The sequence below is a fragment of the Cornus florida genome, unplaced genomic scaffold, assembly GCF_030987335.1.
Source record: "Cornus florida cultivar Cherokee Brave unplaced genomic scaffold, ASM3098733v1 CherokeeBrave_3.0.0_Hap2_Chr01, whole genome shotgun sequence".
NCBI lineage: Eukaryota > Viridiplantae > Streptophyta > Magnoliopsida > Cornales > Cornaceae > Cornus > Cornus florida.
The window spans coordinates 22,983,120-22,996,347 of record NW_026775571.1 but is presented as its reverse complement, the minus strand read 5'-3'; the positions used below and the strand labels follow the sequence as shown (position 1 = coordinate 22,996,347).

The 13,228-nt window shown below is 36.2% G+C and overlaps 2 protein-coding genes across 3 annotated transcripts; one reads left to right on the top strand and one right to left on the bottom strand.

The window, feature by feature from the left end:
- The first annotated feature begins 362 nt into the window (after nucleotides 1-362).
- LOC132293746 (major strawberry allergen Fra a 1-2-like) lies at nucleotides 363-1,285 on the top strand. The gene is made up of 2 exons (XM_059791357.1): nucleotides 363-654; nucleotides 828-1,285. Exons 1-2 carry the CDS (start codon nucleotides 467-469, stop codon nucleotides 1,117-1,119), a joined length of 480 nt encoding a protein of 159 aa, XP_059647340.1. The 5' UTR covers nucleotides 363-466; the 3' UTR covers nucleotides 1,120-1,285.
- A 2,147-nt stretch (nucleotides 1,286-3,432) lies between these two features.
- Nucleotides 3,433-11,049, bottom strand: LOC132293733 (F-box/kelch-repeat protein At3g06240-like). 2 transcript variants are annotated; one of them, XM_059791335.1, is made up of 2 exons: nucleotides 9,759-11,049; nucleotides 3,433-3,912 (listed from the first exon to the last, which is right to left on the bottom strand). In XM_059791335.1, exon 1 carries the CDS (start codon nucleotides 10,904-10,906, stop codon nucleotides 9,974-9,976), a length of 933 nt encoding a protein of 310 aa, XP_059647318.1. In that variant the 5' UTR covers nucleotides 10,907-11,049; the 3' UTR covers nucleotides 3,433-3,912; nucleotides 9,759-9,973. The 2 variants fall into 2 exon arrangements, with proteins under 2 accessions (XP_059647318.1, XP_059647327.1); XM_059791344.1 differs by having other exon boundaries at nucleotides 3,433-3,882.
- Between the last annotated feature and the right edge of the window lie 2,179 nt (nucleotides 11,050-13,228).

Sequence of the window (13,228 nt, the reverse complement as noted above, 5' to 3'; positions counted from 1 at the left end):
TTATTATTGGCGAATTGGTGAATATCATAGAATTTTATTTTGCAGGTAAAAATTCGAATCTTCTCAACCATTTCATTGTCAAAGCTGTGGAGAGGGACCCCATAATTATGGGGTTCCAATTATTTATATGGTAGCCATGTGCATAGAATTCTTAGCAGCCAGATTTGAAAATTCAAGGATTCATTATTTATTAATATCCAACATGTTGTTGTTGTTTTAAAAAATGTAGCATGATTAGATATTATAATTTAATAAGGAATATTAGGACCCCATTTGCAGTCAAGTGGATATTTTCCATTTTAACTTACACAAAGGGGAACCTTCAACTAACTCTATAAATACCACCTTCAGTTCTTCCATTTTCCACACACCAAAACCTCTTCACCAGCCAATTGATACTTGGTACTCTTCTTCCCCTTTTTCCTTGCATCTTTTCAATCTCTTAAGACCAATTTCACTATCGATCATGGGTGTGATCAGTTATGATATGGAGATTACCTCCTCAATCCCCCCGGCCAAGATGTTCAAGGCCTTCGTCCTTGATGCCGACACCCTCATCCCCAAGATCTTGCCGCAAGCTATTAAGAGTGTTGAAATCATCCAAGGGGATGGAGGAGCTGGAACAGTCAAGTTGATCACTTTTGGCGAAGGCAAGTTTCTTTTATCAACACTAAGTTATGTTTAGAATAATCTAAAGCGTTGTTTCAGTGCTCCAAATGTAACGCAAGTTATTTCTTGGAACATCTCTATGTATTACCTAAATACAAGTCTGTTATAAAATTATCTAACAAGCTAAATGGAAATATGTTTTGTTGATGTGCAGGCAGCCAAATGAAGAGCGTGAAGCATCAAGTTGATGGGATTGACAAAGAGAAGTTTGTGTATAGTTACAGCATAATCGAAGGTGATGCTTTGATGGGCGTACTTGAGAAAATCTGTTACGAGATCAAAATCGAAGCTTCCTCTGATGGAGGATCCATCTGCAAGAACAACAGTAAATATCACACCATAGGAGATGCCCAAATTACAGAAGACCAAATCAAGAGTGGCAAAGAAAAGGCGTCTGCAATGTTCAAGGCTGTTGAGGCCTACCTCTTGGCAAATCCTGATGCTTACTAAACAAATATGTCTGAATTTTATTGCTTTTCCTTCCTGCCAAAATTTCCAAGTCATGATCAGTTGCCAAATAAAGTTCCAGTTGGATTAATTGTAATCGTGGAGTTACATGTACTGCCTGTTTTGCTTGAGGAATCCACGTTATACTGTTTTCATAAGTATACTAAAATTCTTCAGTTAAAGTTCAACAAATGAAATGATAGGTCTTCCGACCTCAATTGCCGACTCTTCCTCCTAATCCAACTTGGTTTAGTTTACAATGATGGGTGTCTTTGAATTTACAAGTTTCTCCATCAGCTCAAATTTCAAAAATTTCTCTCCATTTACCAGTAATATTGAACCTAGTCAATGCAATTATAGATGCTTTTTTAGTGGCGAGAAACACACCTCAGTCACACCTAATTTTCTCTTTTGAAAATTTGAAATTATCATTATCCACTTTGAAAGGTAAAAAAAATATCACTATATCATGATTCCTTGATCAATTATAAATGTTAAAAAGATTTTAAACAGACCATCGCTTTAAGTTTAAATAGACCATGACTTTTTAAGTTTCCTTATAATACATACATACAAACCCATTTACAGTCTTCGAATTATTCTTAGTTCTTTGTTCGTTTCCCGTGAGTAAGAGTGGGGCTGACCCTAGTTCCTTGTGTGTGTGTGTGCACACACAAAGAGTTTGGCTTCTCAAGGATGTTTTGGTCTTTTAAAATGTATGATATTTTTTACAGCTAAAATTGAAGGGCAATATCATCTTTTCTCACTTTTTGAGGGCTTGCTTGTATCAAATTTTTGATGGGGTGAAATTGTCCAAAAAATAGCCAACTTTTATTTCACGGTCAATAAACCAAACATCAAAGGGTGTGAGTGTAATTAACCAGTATACGAATCATAACCGCAAGACAATCCCTTTCAGTAATCACTTTCAGGTAACCCTAGTGGATAAGTAAGCTAATACCCTCTCTAAGGTTCAAAGCTTCAGCAGTTTCAGAACTGAATGTGTTGGAAAAGGGGAGTTAACAATAACAAAAAATCCTGCCATGACTTCCAATTACAAGAACTCAGATCCAATCTAAATGGTCCGAACCATGCTGGACAAAGAGCAAAAACAAAATAGATGAAGAAATCATTTAAGCCACAGGACTTACAAACAATCTCCTCCACATTTTTCAAATTCCCAGAATTCTTGATGCATACGGTTTCCTGGCTGGGACAACTGCTCTGAAGTCTTTGAAAGATCTTGAATTACAATCTCATAGGCAGTTTTGACAGAGAATTTATCGTTAGGGTTTGAGCCCCAAACCCCCAAACCAACTTATCTTCTCCACAATTTTGATGCATTGGAGTTTGCTGTTGAGGAAGGTGAATTGATTCCTTCTAATCATGAAATCGAGTAAAATAATGGGAAACTTCCTGGTTCTGCTAAGGGTTCAACTCATGCTCCTACATCTGGGGAAAGTGCAAAGTTCAAATTCTGAAAAATGAAGTGGTATACAGGATTTCAAATGGCAATGACATGATCAACATGTATTTTAGGTGTTGCAACTTGCAAATGGCAATGAGAAGGGAGTTTCATGCAACTATATTGTAAATGGGTGTGGATGAAGAAGTTAGGATCGCATATTTGTCTCCTTGGACTAATTCCAACCTAGGAAGCTCGGATACAGAAACAGGTACGACATAATACAGACACAGCGATACAGCAACTCTGAAAACAAAACGAACATGAATACAACATAGATACATCAAAAATGATAATATATTATACATATAATGTTTATTTTTACTCAATTTATCTATGAAATTCTAATTTGGAGCTTAAAGGTATTTATTTGTTATTTTTGTTTTTAAATTTTATATTATTTTCTACTTAACCTATAATATATTTTAAATTGCATAGAATCCCTTTTTCTACAAAATAATAATAATTACAAAATCACTATCTTGAGAGTATCCTTGTCGTATCTTAGTCATCCTAGTCGTGTCCAAGAATAAAATAAAATATTAAAATTTTATGACACTTTGTGAGTCCAACACGTGTCCTACACCTCCACGACACCCCTAAATGAAGTGTTTCCAACCTACTAACATCATAACCTATTAAAAAAATAAAAAATAAAAATATGCAGCATCAGGCACCAAATAAGGCATTTGCTAGCTGCTTACAGGAAGTCATTAGATGTTACAAAATAACACGACACATACTTAATAACAAATATCAACCTCACAAAGCATTCACATACTAAAAATAATATTTAATAACAATTAGAAAGAAGCACAACCAGAAACAAGCAACTGTAATAGAGAAGCAAATAAACAACGACCAAAATATATTCCTTTTATATATTAAAAAAGGATTCGAATGGGAAACAGTTACAATTCAGTCCAACTATTACTAAACATAACATGAAAAGCAATACGAAATCATGTCATCATCAAACAAAGCAGCTATTCTCACTAACTGACCATGACAAAACTTCTACATGGTAAAACCAAAGCTATCACTTAAGGTTCCGCAACTAAAACCTTTTACCTTCGTCAAGCATACTGATGAATTTCTCCCTCCAGTATGGATCCTGGAACATCTTTAAGGCCTTCTCGTAAATTGGTCTTTCTAGAATCCCAGTGGACTTGAGGAAATCCAAGAAATCTGATTGGGAGAAATGGTCGGTGATAAAATTGGAAGCCTCAATGCTCCTTGAGCTCGAACTTGAAGCCAAATCATTTCTTTTTGCTTCTGCCACTAATTGTTCTGTCCTGGTTCTACAGAGTTCAGTCATTGATTCAAAAACCCTAACCAAAAGATTGTTTGATCAAAGGATAATCAAAGAAACAATTTGCAAAGGAAACATAGAGCAAAAGAAACCTATGCAAACCCACATATGAATTCTCATAAAATCACATAAATATCATACAGATACTCCAGTTCATCTAAAAATGGACAAGTGAAAGATAACAAGGAGGAACAAACATAGAAAATATATCCACATAGTCCGCACTCGAATTCAAACCTCTGAAAAGAGATTATACAGTTTCTTAGTTCTTTGGACAGTTCAGCCAGTTCAAACAACGAAGAAAGGAGGAGCAAGTCCGTTAAAAGAGGAATCTTAGGATATGGAAGGACACTCGTCACTAGAGACATTGTCTATCATAATTTCCTTGTTGCTCCCTCTTGCACTCGTAATTTTTTTTTTTTATTATTATTATTATTTTTTTTTTACAAAAAAATTAAAATAAAATAAAATAAAATAAAAAAACTCCCAATTACACGCTGGCCTGGCTATCAAACTTTCCAGCGCCTTAATGCCCCCACTTGGTCACAAGCCCGGAGCCCGGCTCTTGAACTCATAGTTCCACAATAGAAGAGAATGGTCACAGAAATGAAGTTAAAACGCTAGCTCGAATATTAACAAATATAAAAAGAGTATACTGCTTATATGTTTAATGCATAATGCCATTTAGGTGCATCCCTTAGCTCTTATGTTCCTGTAGTTCTCAGGAAATTTGATAAACATATCATTTCAGAACTTCTTGCACTTGTTCCAAAAAGGAATCTAAGAACAATTAACCACCAAGTTCCCAAAATTCACCTTTTGTTGTTGATGTTTTCAAATGGACAATGGTTTCCAAAGATGCAACCAAAATAACTCTGAAGAGTCCAACTAATGGCTTCATCAACGAGCAGATAGCCCTAGAATAAGAGCTTAATCAACTTACGAAATTCCCTGGGAGGTTTCATTTATAGTATGAGGTCTCATGGCTGAACCTAGTTATATGACTACTCTCTCATAAATTTTCTATTGAGAACCTAACGCGGTATGAGTAGGTCAATGTTCTACTCTTTAAAGCAATATCAGCTGCAAAACTCAAACAACCTGCACCATAAATTATAAGCAAGGATATGAATCCTAGTGAAATTTCTATACCAATTGTTAGCGGAATGCACAAGGTAATTATTAAATTTAGAAATATTTTATGTGGTAAATAAGCTCTATTAAGATGAGAAAATTACAAGAACAAGGCTGAGCTAGCCATACAGAAAACAAACCAAACAAAAGGCTAACAAGAGCAATGGTAGAAACAAAAATAAAGCATAAGCTAACTAAAGTAACAAAGCAACAAACTGAAAATAGTAATTGCAAAGTAAAAAGTCAGCAGAAAACATAGCAGGATAACAAAGAGCATAAAGAATTCAAATATCAGCCAACAAATCACGAGGCATTCTGAAACCCAATTCAGCAGCATATCAAGAAATCAATGACTTGAGCTTAGTAGCAAAAAAGACAGAAAATAGCAGAATGAACCAAGTCAGAAAAATGACTCCCAGGAAACAACATCATCCATCTAGAAGAATGACTACCAGGAAAAAAACATCGTCCGTCTAAAGCAGAGATATAATAAATTCAGCTGACAAGATAATCAACTCAATATGGATTCTAGAAGATTCCAAACTCCTTGAAGACACTTATTTATTTATTTATTTGGATAAATCTCCTTGAAGACACTTATTAGCAGAAAAAAACAAGAAATCTTCGAAGAGAAGAAGCTTGAAATCCGACAGATAAAAAATCTTGGCATTAACAGTACTAACATCCATATATCCATTGAAACTGCCTTTTATTTCTCATGATAAATATAATATACTGATGAAAACAAAATGAGAGTCTTTCTTTATAGGGCTTCCTCACGATCCTTGGTCAGGTGTTTACCTCTAAACCCAATAAATGATGTTGTCCCAGGTATCAAGATGCACCTGAGCAAACTAAATTCCACATTTATCTTGAGATGGTCATGGTTCTTCTGATGACTGGAGAATGGATGTTTTCTGCCATATGTTTAGGACTGACATGTGCAGGAGATGACAAGTATGTCCATGAGATGTTCCAAGTGCTAGATGATGAGTGGGCCCTGGTGAAGCAAACGAAAAGCCCTTGCTGGAATCAGGGAAAGGGAGCTTAAAAATCTCATTTCCTATGTGAACTATGAGGGGAGAAGACGAGGAGGAAGTGAGAAGAGAAAGGTTGGGAGGAGAGAGGGGAAGACATCGTGTGCTTATGAAGCTCAAAACCATGTCTTGGAACGTTCGGGGCTTGAACGACCCAAACAAAAGGAAGGCGGTGAAGGTTTTGATGCATAAATGGGAGGCGCATGTGGTGTGCTTGAAAGAATCTAAGTTGGCTTTTCTACTGATAGTGCTAAGAAGTCTATGGGAAGGCAGGTTTGGGGAATGGGAGGTGGTTGATGCGGAGGCGACTTCGGTAGGGATTGTGGTTCTTTGGGATAAAAGGAGGGGTCTCGAAATTTGACATGTGGAAGGGGATGTCACCTATCTCTCTCTTGTTCACTTTGGAGGAAGATGGTTCGCAATGGATGTTTTCAGGAGTTTATGGCCCAGTTGGGGATGTGGAAAGGAGGGGGTTGTGGGAGGAGTTGTTGATCGCTAGGAGGAGATGGAAAGCTCCATGGTGTGTGGGAGGGGACTTTAATGTTGTTACGATGCCTAGTGAAAGATCCACAAGATGAAGTTGGACTCCGGCCATGACAGGGTTCTCGGATTTCATTGACTCTCATCATCTTCTTGATCTTCCGATGGAAGGAGGCCAGTTCACATGGTCCAGTGGTCGGGAATCCCCTACGCCGTCTCACTTGGATAGATTATTTGTTTCTGGGGGCTTGGAGCAGAAGTTCCCTAATGTATCTCAGGTAGCTTTGGCTCGAGCGATTTTGGATCATATTCCAATTCTCCTTGATTGCGATGGGTTGGGAGGGGGAGAACCTTGTTCCGGATTGAGAATATGTGGCTTTGAGTAGAGGACTTCAAAGAGAGGGTTCGAACCTGGTGGACTAGCTGTAAGGTTAGAGGCAGCCTGAGTTCTATTCTAGCTACCAAAATTAGGTTGCTGAAGGGAGACATTAAGAAGTGCTTGGCAATCTGGAATGGTGCAACAACAGAATCCTCCTTGAAATCTCTGAGCTGGATAGGAAGGAGGGGGAGAGGGGCCTTAGCGACATGGAGGCAACTAGAAGGGAGGAGTGCAAGACTGAGTTTGGAAAGATTGTGGTGATGGTGGAGATCTCGTGGTGGCAGAAATCTAGACCGCTTTGGTTGAAGGAAGAAGATCGGAATACGAGATTCTTCCATCGCTTACCAAACATCCATAGAAGAGGAAATCATATTGAAAGGATTCATATTGATGGGAATATGGTGATCGGGGAAGAGGATGTTCAGGCTGTATATTTATTTATTTATTTTCTTATTAGAAGATTCAGGCTGGGTTTGTGTCCTTTTATCAGACTGCTAACTGGATACCTTTACTTGATGGGCTTGAGTTTGCAGGAATCTAAGGGGTGATAGAGATTGGCTTGAGAGGCCATTTGGGGAGGATTCAAGGAAGAGGTGTTGGAGGCTTTGAGGAGTTGCAATGGCAACAAAGCTCCAGGACCGGATGGGTTCGCTTGGGCTTTTGTCCAACAAAATTGGGAGTTGGTGAAGACAGAGGTGATTGGAGCTCTCAATTCTTTTTATTCAGATGGTCATTTTGAGAATGAGCCTTAACGCCTCGTTCACCATGGGGTTATAATAGAATGTGATTAAATGTGTAATGCATAAATAATAGTTTCAATTTTGTTAAAAACCAAATCTGATAATTCAAACAATGAGGCTAATAATTTTGTCTATATAATCTCAGGTACATAGAAAAATTCATTGTGCTCATCTCACAATCAAGGAGCTCAACCTCATTGAATATCAGAGTTCAAGACTTAAGCAAGTGTAATAAGTAATAACTATTTCTTCCAAATTACCTAGAAAGGGTTTCTTACACAATGAAAGAGGCACAGCCACAATTAAACCTAAAAATACTGTGTCAATTGAACTATGCTTCACTCGATGGTACAAGCATGAAATAATAGCTCACCTACCATGTTCAGTGGACCCCCACTAATATAGCAACAATCAAAGTTCAACGACAATACTTATCCAAAAGGAAAGCTCAACAGCAATGAATCCCACTATAACTCTATAATTTTATAGTTAAATTTTATACTAGAAATTATGCTGTCAAGGAATAGATAACAAATATATTGTCACGCAGATTCTAGAAATTATACCATCAAGAGTAGATAATAAATATATTGTCATGCAGATTCTAGAAATTCTACAATATGGCCACAAATTGTCTAAACAAGACTAATAATGGTGTAGTTGCAAAGAAATGTTAATGTTGCACTGCCTAAATTCAATATTTATTAGAAAAGAAAAGAAGCTACTAAAAAAAAAGTTATTGGCCATCTTATAGTGTAGTTGTAACGAAATTTTAAATTGATATGTCTACATTCCATGTCTATAAGAAAGCGATGATGGTTATGATAAAAGCAATGCTAAGAATTGCCAAGGTGCAAACAATTCCTTGAGAGGGGAATGCTATTGGTCCTGAGTGGAATATTGTCTCAGAAATGGAGGTTGAAACAAAATTAGAACAGAATATCGCGTTGTCATACAAGGAAGAACCATATTTACTTCAGAGTCAGTGTTGAAGAGTGAAGGAAATTTGTCATTGATAAACCTGTATTAGCCTTAATGCCTTTTAATGAAATCTTAGTTGTAAAAAAATATATAATAATAAAAATAAAATAATAAATAAAAAAAATAGTTATGCAGTTCATGTATTAGATTAAAAAATATATATATATATATATATATATATATATATATATATATATATATAAATAAAAAATAAAAAAATAAAAAAGAAGAAGAAAAGAAGAAGCTATCATTGCTCACACTCTGGCACACAAACACATTACTCAGATGAAAAACAACCTTAGTTGTAGTCATATAGATTACGTAAGGAAATAAAACAAAGGAAAATAAGAAATATGATACCAAAGGTTATGTAGCTCATCATGTTAATGACTATAACAATATCCAAAGATGACTAGATATTTCTAACATTCAAAAATCGAAATAATACTCCTTCTATGTTGTTTTATTAGCTCTCTCCTAGAACTCATGCATATTCTTATTCTTAATAGATCTATGATTCTCATAAATACAAGTCCACAACTTGCGACTTGAATGAGTTCTGTCACCTAGCACTAGATTAGCCAGATATTCTTATGGTTTAATTTGAACCCAAGCAAGCATTGAAGAAGCTACTCCCATAGGACCACCAGGCACGCGTCGATAATATCTTCAATTATTTTCTAAGACCTAATCCAATAACTCAATAACGAGGCTATAATTTTTATCTACATGTTAACAATATGTTCAGAATTACGTAGAAGGGCTTTCATACACAAGTCATCCAGAAATGGAACAAAATTAAACCTTGAAAAGACCAAAATACTTCAACTTTGCTTTTCTCTTTGGAACAGGGATTGAAGAATAGCACTCTTACCATGTTGAATGGACCCCCACCACTCAAATAGGAAAAAATCTAAGTTCAACATCATTGAACCCCACTATAAACCTATAACAATATAGTTCAACTAAAGCCAAAAACTGCGTCACTCAAGCATAAATAACCGAATACATATTTATGTAGATGATAAAAAATTTCATACTATGGTGGCATATACAACATGAAGATATGAGAACTAAACACAAAACAATAGAATAGAAACCACCATCTATTTACCTATTTAGTTGACAATTCTTCAAGTTTCGACTCCCTTTAAATTTTCTCTCAATCCCAGAGTTGAAACAGGGTGAAACAAGGCTCTCCACATAGGTCTTCCCTGCTCTGAACGTCCTAGGAATGCCACGCACCACTATATCTCTTGATGTTCTCTCTTTGGCATTGAATGCAACCAATTTCTTTCCATCCATTTCCAATAGAACTTCCTCATCCACCTAAAAACATAAGGGTTCCATCATGTGCATATAAGGTTTACAGATTGTAGTAAATTTGGTCCAAGACTCAGTAACCCCATACTCCTTCATCGCCCAAACATCAGTTTTGTTACTATTACAACATACAAGCACACAGAGAAACTCTCCAAAAACTCCCAATCCATGTAAGACCAACCGGTTGTTGTCAATTGAGCTAGGTGCCGGCACATCACGGAATTTCTCCTCTGCTACATCAAAAGCAGCAATTACAGAAGAATAATCGGAAGACCTACAAGTTAACCAATGTATAGACCCATTTACAAGAACCAACGAGTAAGGCTCTAGAGAAGAATGATCATAGGGAACATCTTGAATCCTCCTCCAAGCACCGGTTTTGAGTGAAAACACACTTACAAATGTATCAGCGCATTCTTTTTCTTCTTCATCATCGTCATCCTCATCTCTAGCATTGTAAGCAACACTTAAAACCTTGTAATCATCTGTAGACGAATCGTACCCAAGTCCATACATGGTGTAACTGGAAAATGGATCAAGGGCAAAAGGGGATTTGGGTAACTTCTTGGACTCTCTAGTTGTTGGATTCAACAAAAACTTGGCGTTTTCTTCGTTGGCGATTAAAATCAAACCGTTCCAAGAACCCAAAATGTCGATCAACTCGTTCGGGTAATCAATCGGTGGGAAATCAAGCTTCGTTGCCATTACAGAGGCGCTATCAGAGGTTTCATCACAGTCGACGGAGTAAAGGTAGTCGGATAAGAGAATGACTCTCTGTGGTTTGTTTCGATTAAGGTGTGTTTGGGCAAAATGGGGGTCTGAGATTAGTGTAAGCCATGGCTTCGATACGCATTTGAATCGGCAGAGAGACTTTGCCGGCAGTCGAGAGAGTATGTCAATTAGCAGCTCCTGGGGAAGCTCTGCGCCGTTCGACGACATTGCCACCACGACAGTGTTCTGCGCCAGTGGAGGATGATTTCACTTTTAGGGCAGAGTTAGGGCATGGATTCGTAAAGTTTTGGGTTTCAAAGCATTGTGACTTGGAATTTGGGATCATGTCACTTGTTGTAGTGTTGTTCGTCCTGCTCGGGGTGAAAATTACCGCCAATAAAATAGTGTGTCATTTTCCTCTGTCTTAAAATGTGTGTCATTTTCATGTCTTAAAATGAGTGGTCTAGAAATGGTTCGCGTCATTTATGTTTGAAATGCACAATATGAATATATTAGAATGCACAATAGAAAAATATTGGAATGCACAGTAAAAAAAATATTGGGATGTACTTTTACTTACAAAATTGAAGGAAATAAACTACTATGCAACTAGAAATGATCTTTGTCCGTCCTGCTTGGCAAAAAATCACCTTCATTCCCACGGTGCCCTATTTTCTCCATTTGGGAATGAAAAGATTTGGTGAAAAAAATTTTACTAGACATTGTTTCTGTTGTATTAAATGGGTATAAAATATTAAAATATTATATAATAAATACGGTATATATTATAATAATATTGTATATTGGTTAGAATTGTCCATTTTGCCCTTAAATATTGTTTGCAATTGTCCATTTATCCTTTACATCATTTTTAACGAAAGAAGGGAAGAAGAATGTTTTAACGAAAGAAGAAGAAGAAGAAGGGAAGTTCTAAGATTTTAGAGTTTTGGAGGTTTGTCTGAAACGAAGAACAGGGGAAGACGAAGAATAAGGGAACAAGGGAAGACAAAGAAGAAAGTGTGAGGCTTTAGGGTTTTGGAGGTTGGTCTGAAACAAAGAACAAGGGAGGTCTGAAACGAAGAATAAGGGAAGACAAAAAAGAAGGGAACAAGGGAAGGCGAAGGAGAAGGGAAGGTCTGTGCTGCTTCGTCTGAGGGTTGGGTGTGAGGGTTTTCGTGGTTGGTCTGAAATTAAGGTTGTCTAAGTTCAATTGCTGTGGCTTTGTTAGGTTCATTAAATTTATTGGTGGGTTGAATCGAATTTAGGTTTTGAAATGGATAGGTTGAAGACTCTAGCTCGTAACAAAGGGAAAAAGAAAATTATACCTGTTGTAAAAAAGAAAAGTATCCCTAATCCTTCTTCTATTCTGAAATTTAGTCGTGAAGTTGGTGAGAGTTCTAGAATGGCCTCTGACAGTGATTCTGATTATGTGCCACCTGAAGAGGAGATAGATGAAGATGAATAGGAAGATGAAGAAGAATTTGAGGCCAAGGCAAACACTATTACATCCTCGAAGAGCAAAGAAAGTATGACGTGTCGTCTTGGAGTGTTCCTTTTGTTCAAGTATGTATGTATTAATGTTAATTTTGTAATTGAATTTTGGTTTGAAGTTTAGTTTTATTTTTATTATCATTAGAATGCAATATATTATGTTAGATAGTTTTTTATAATTCCCAACTTCAAATAATTATATGCATTGATCATTAATTTGGAATTGTAAAGTCATTAAAATATAGGAACAAATTGGGAAGTTATATTAATTTCAGACGCGAGAACATAAAGGAAAATCGGTGATTTATATGGATAATTTTCAATTTTTAAAAAATATAACCAAAAATAAAGGAGCAGAGTTGGGTTATGTTAGCAGGACAGTTAGTATATGTATAATTATCAACAGTTAGTATATGTACAATTGGTGATCAATTTAGACTTCTAAACTCATGAAAAAGTAGGAACAAATTGAGAAGTTATATGAAATTTTTTATTTTTCGTAAATGGAAGATATATGAATTTGAGAGTGGAGAACATAAAAAGTAATTTGTGATGTATATGTATTTAAATCCTTATACTTGGTTTATTTATGGTTGATCAGAGCAGCATATATGAGAAAATACCGAGAAGAGAATGGATTGACGAAAAAAATCAAGATGTCTCTAAAAAGACAAATAGAGACTGAAGCTACGCATGCATGAAAAATAATGAGCACTGAAGAGAATGCCTCATATTATGATAAAAAAATGTAGACTTGAAATGGAGTTTCGAATGTCCGGATATAAAGTTGCAAATAAAAGAAGGAAAAACTTAATGTGTTAAATCGAATTGTTTGTATTTATTGCATATAACACACACTTGAAAATTGAATGATAATGTTATTAGTTTTTTAGTGGTATAGAAGAAGGCAGAATACAAGATTAAGGTCGGTTTCCACAGAAGCTTTATTCCTAAATTCATAGAAATAGTTGCGAAACTGAACTCTGAGAAGAAGAAGGATGTGGAGGATATCGGTTTTGGATTTCTATTGGACCTCAAGTGTTCCCATAAATGCCTTTG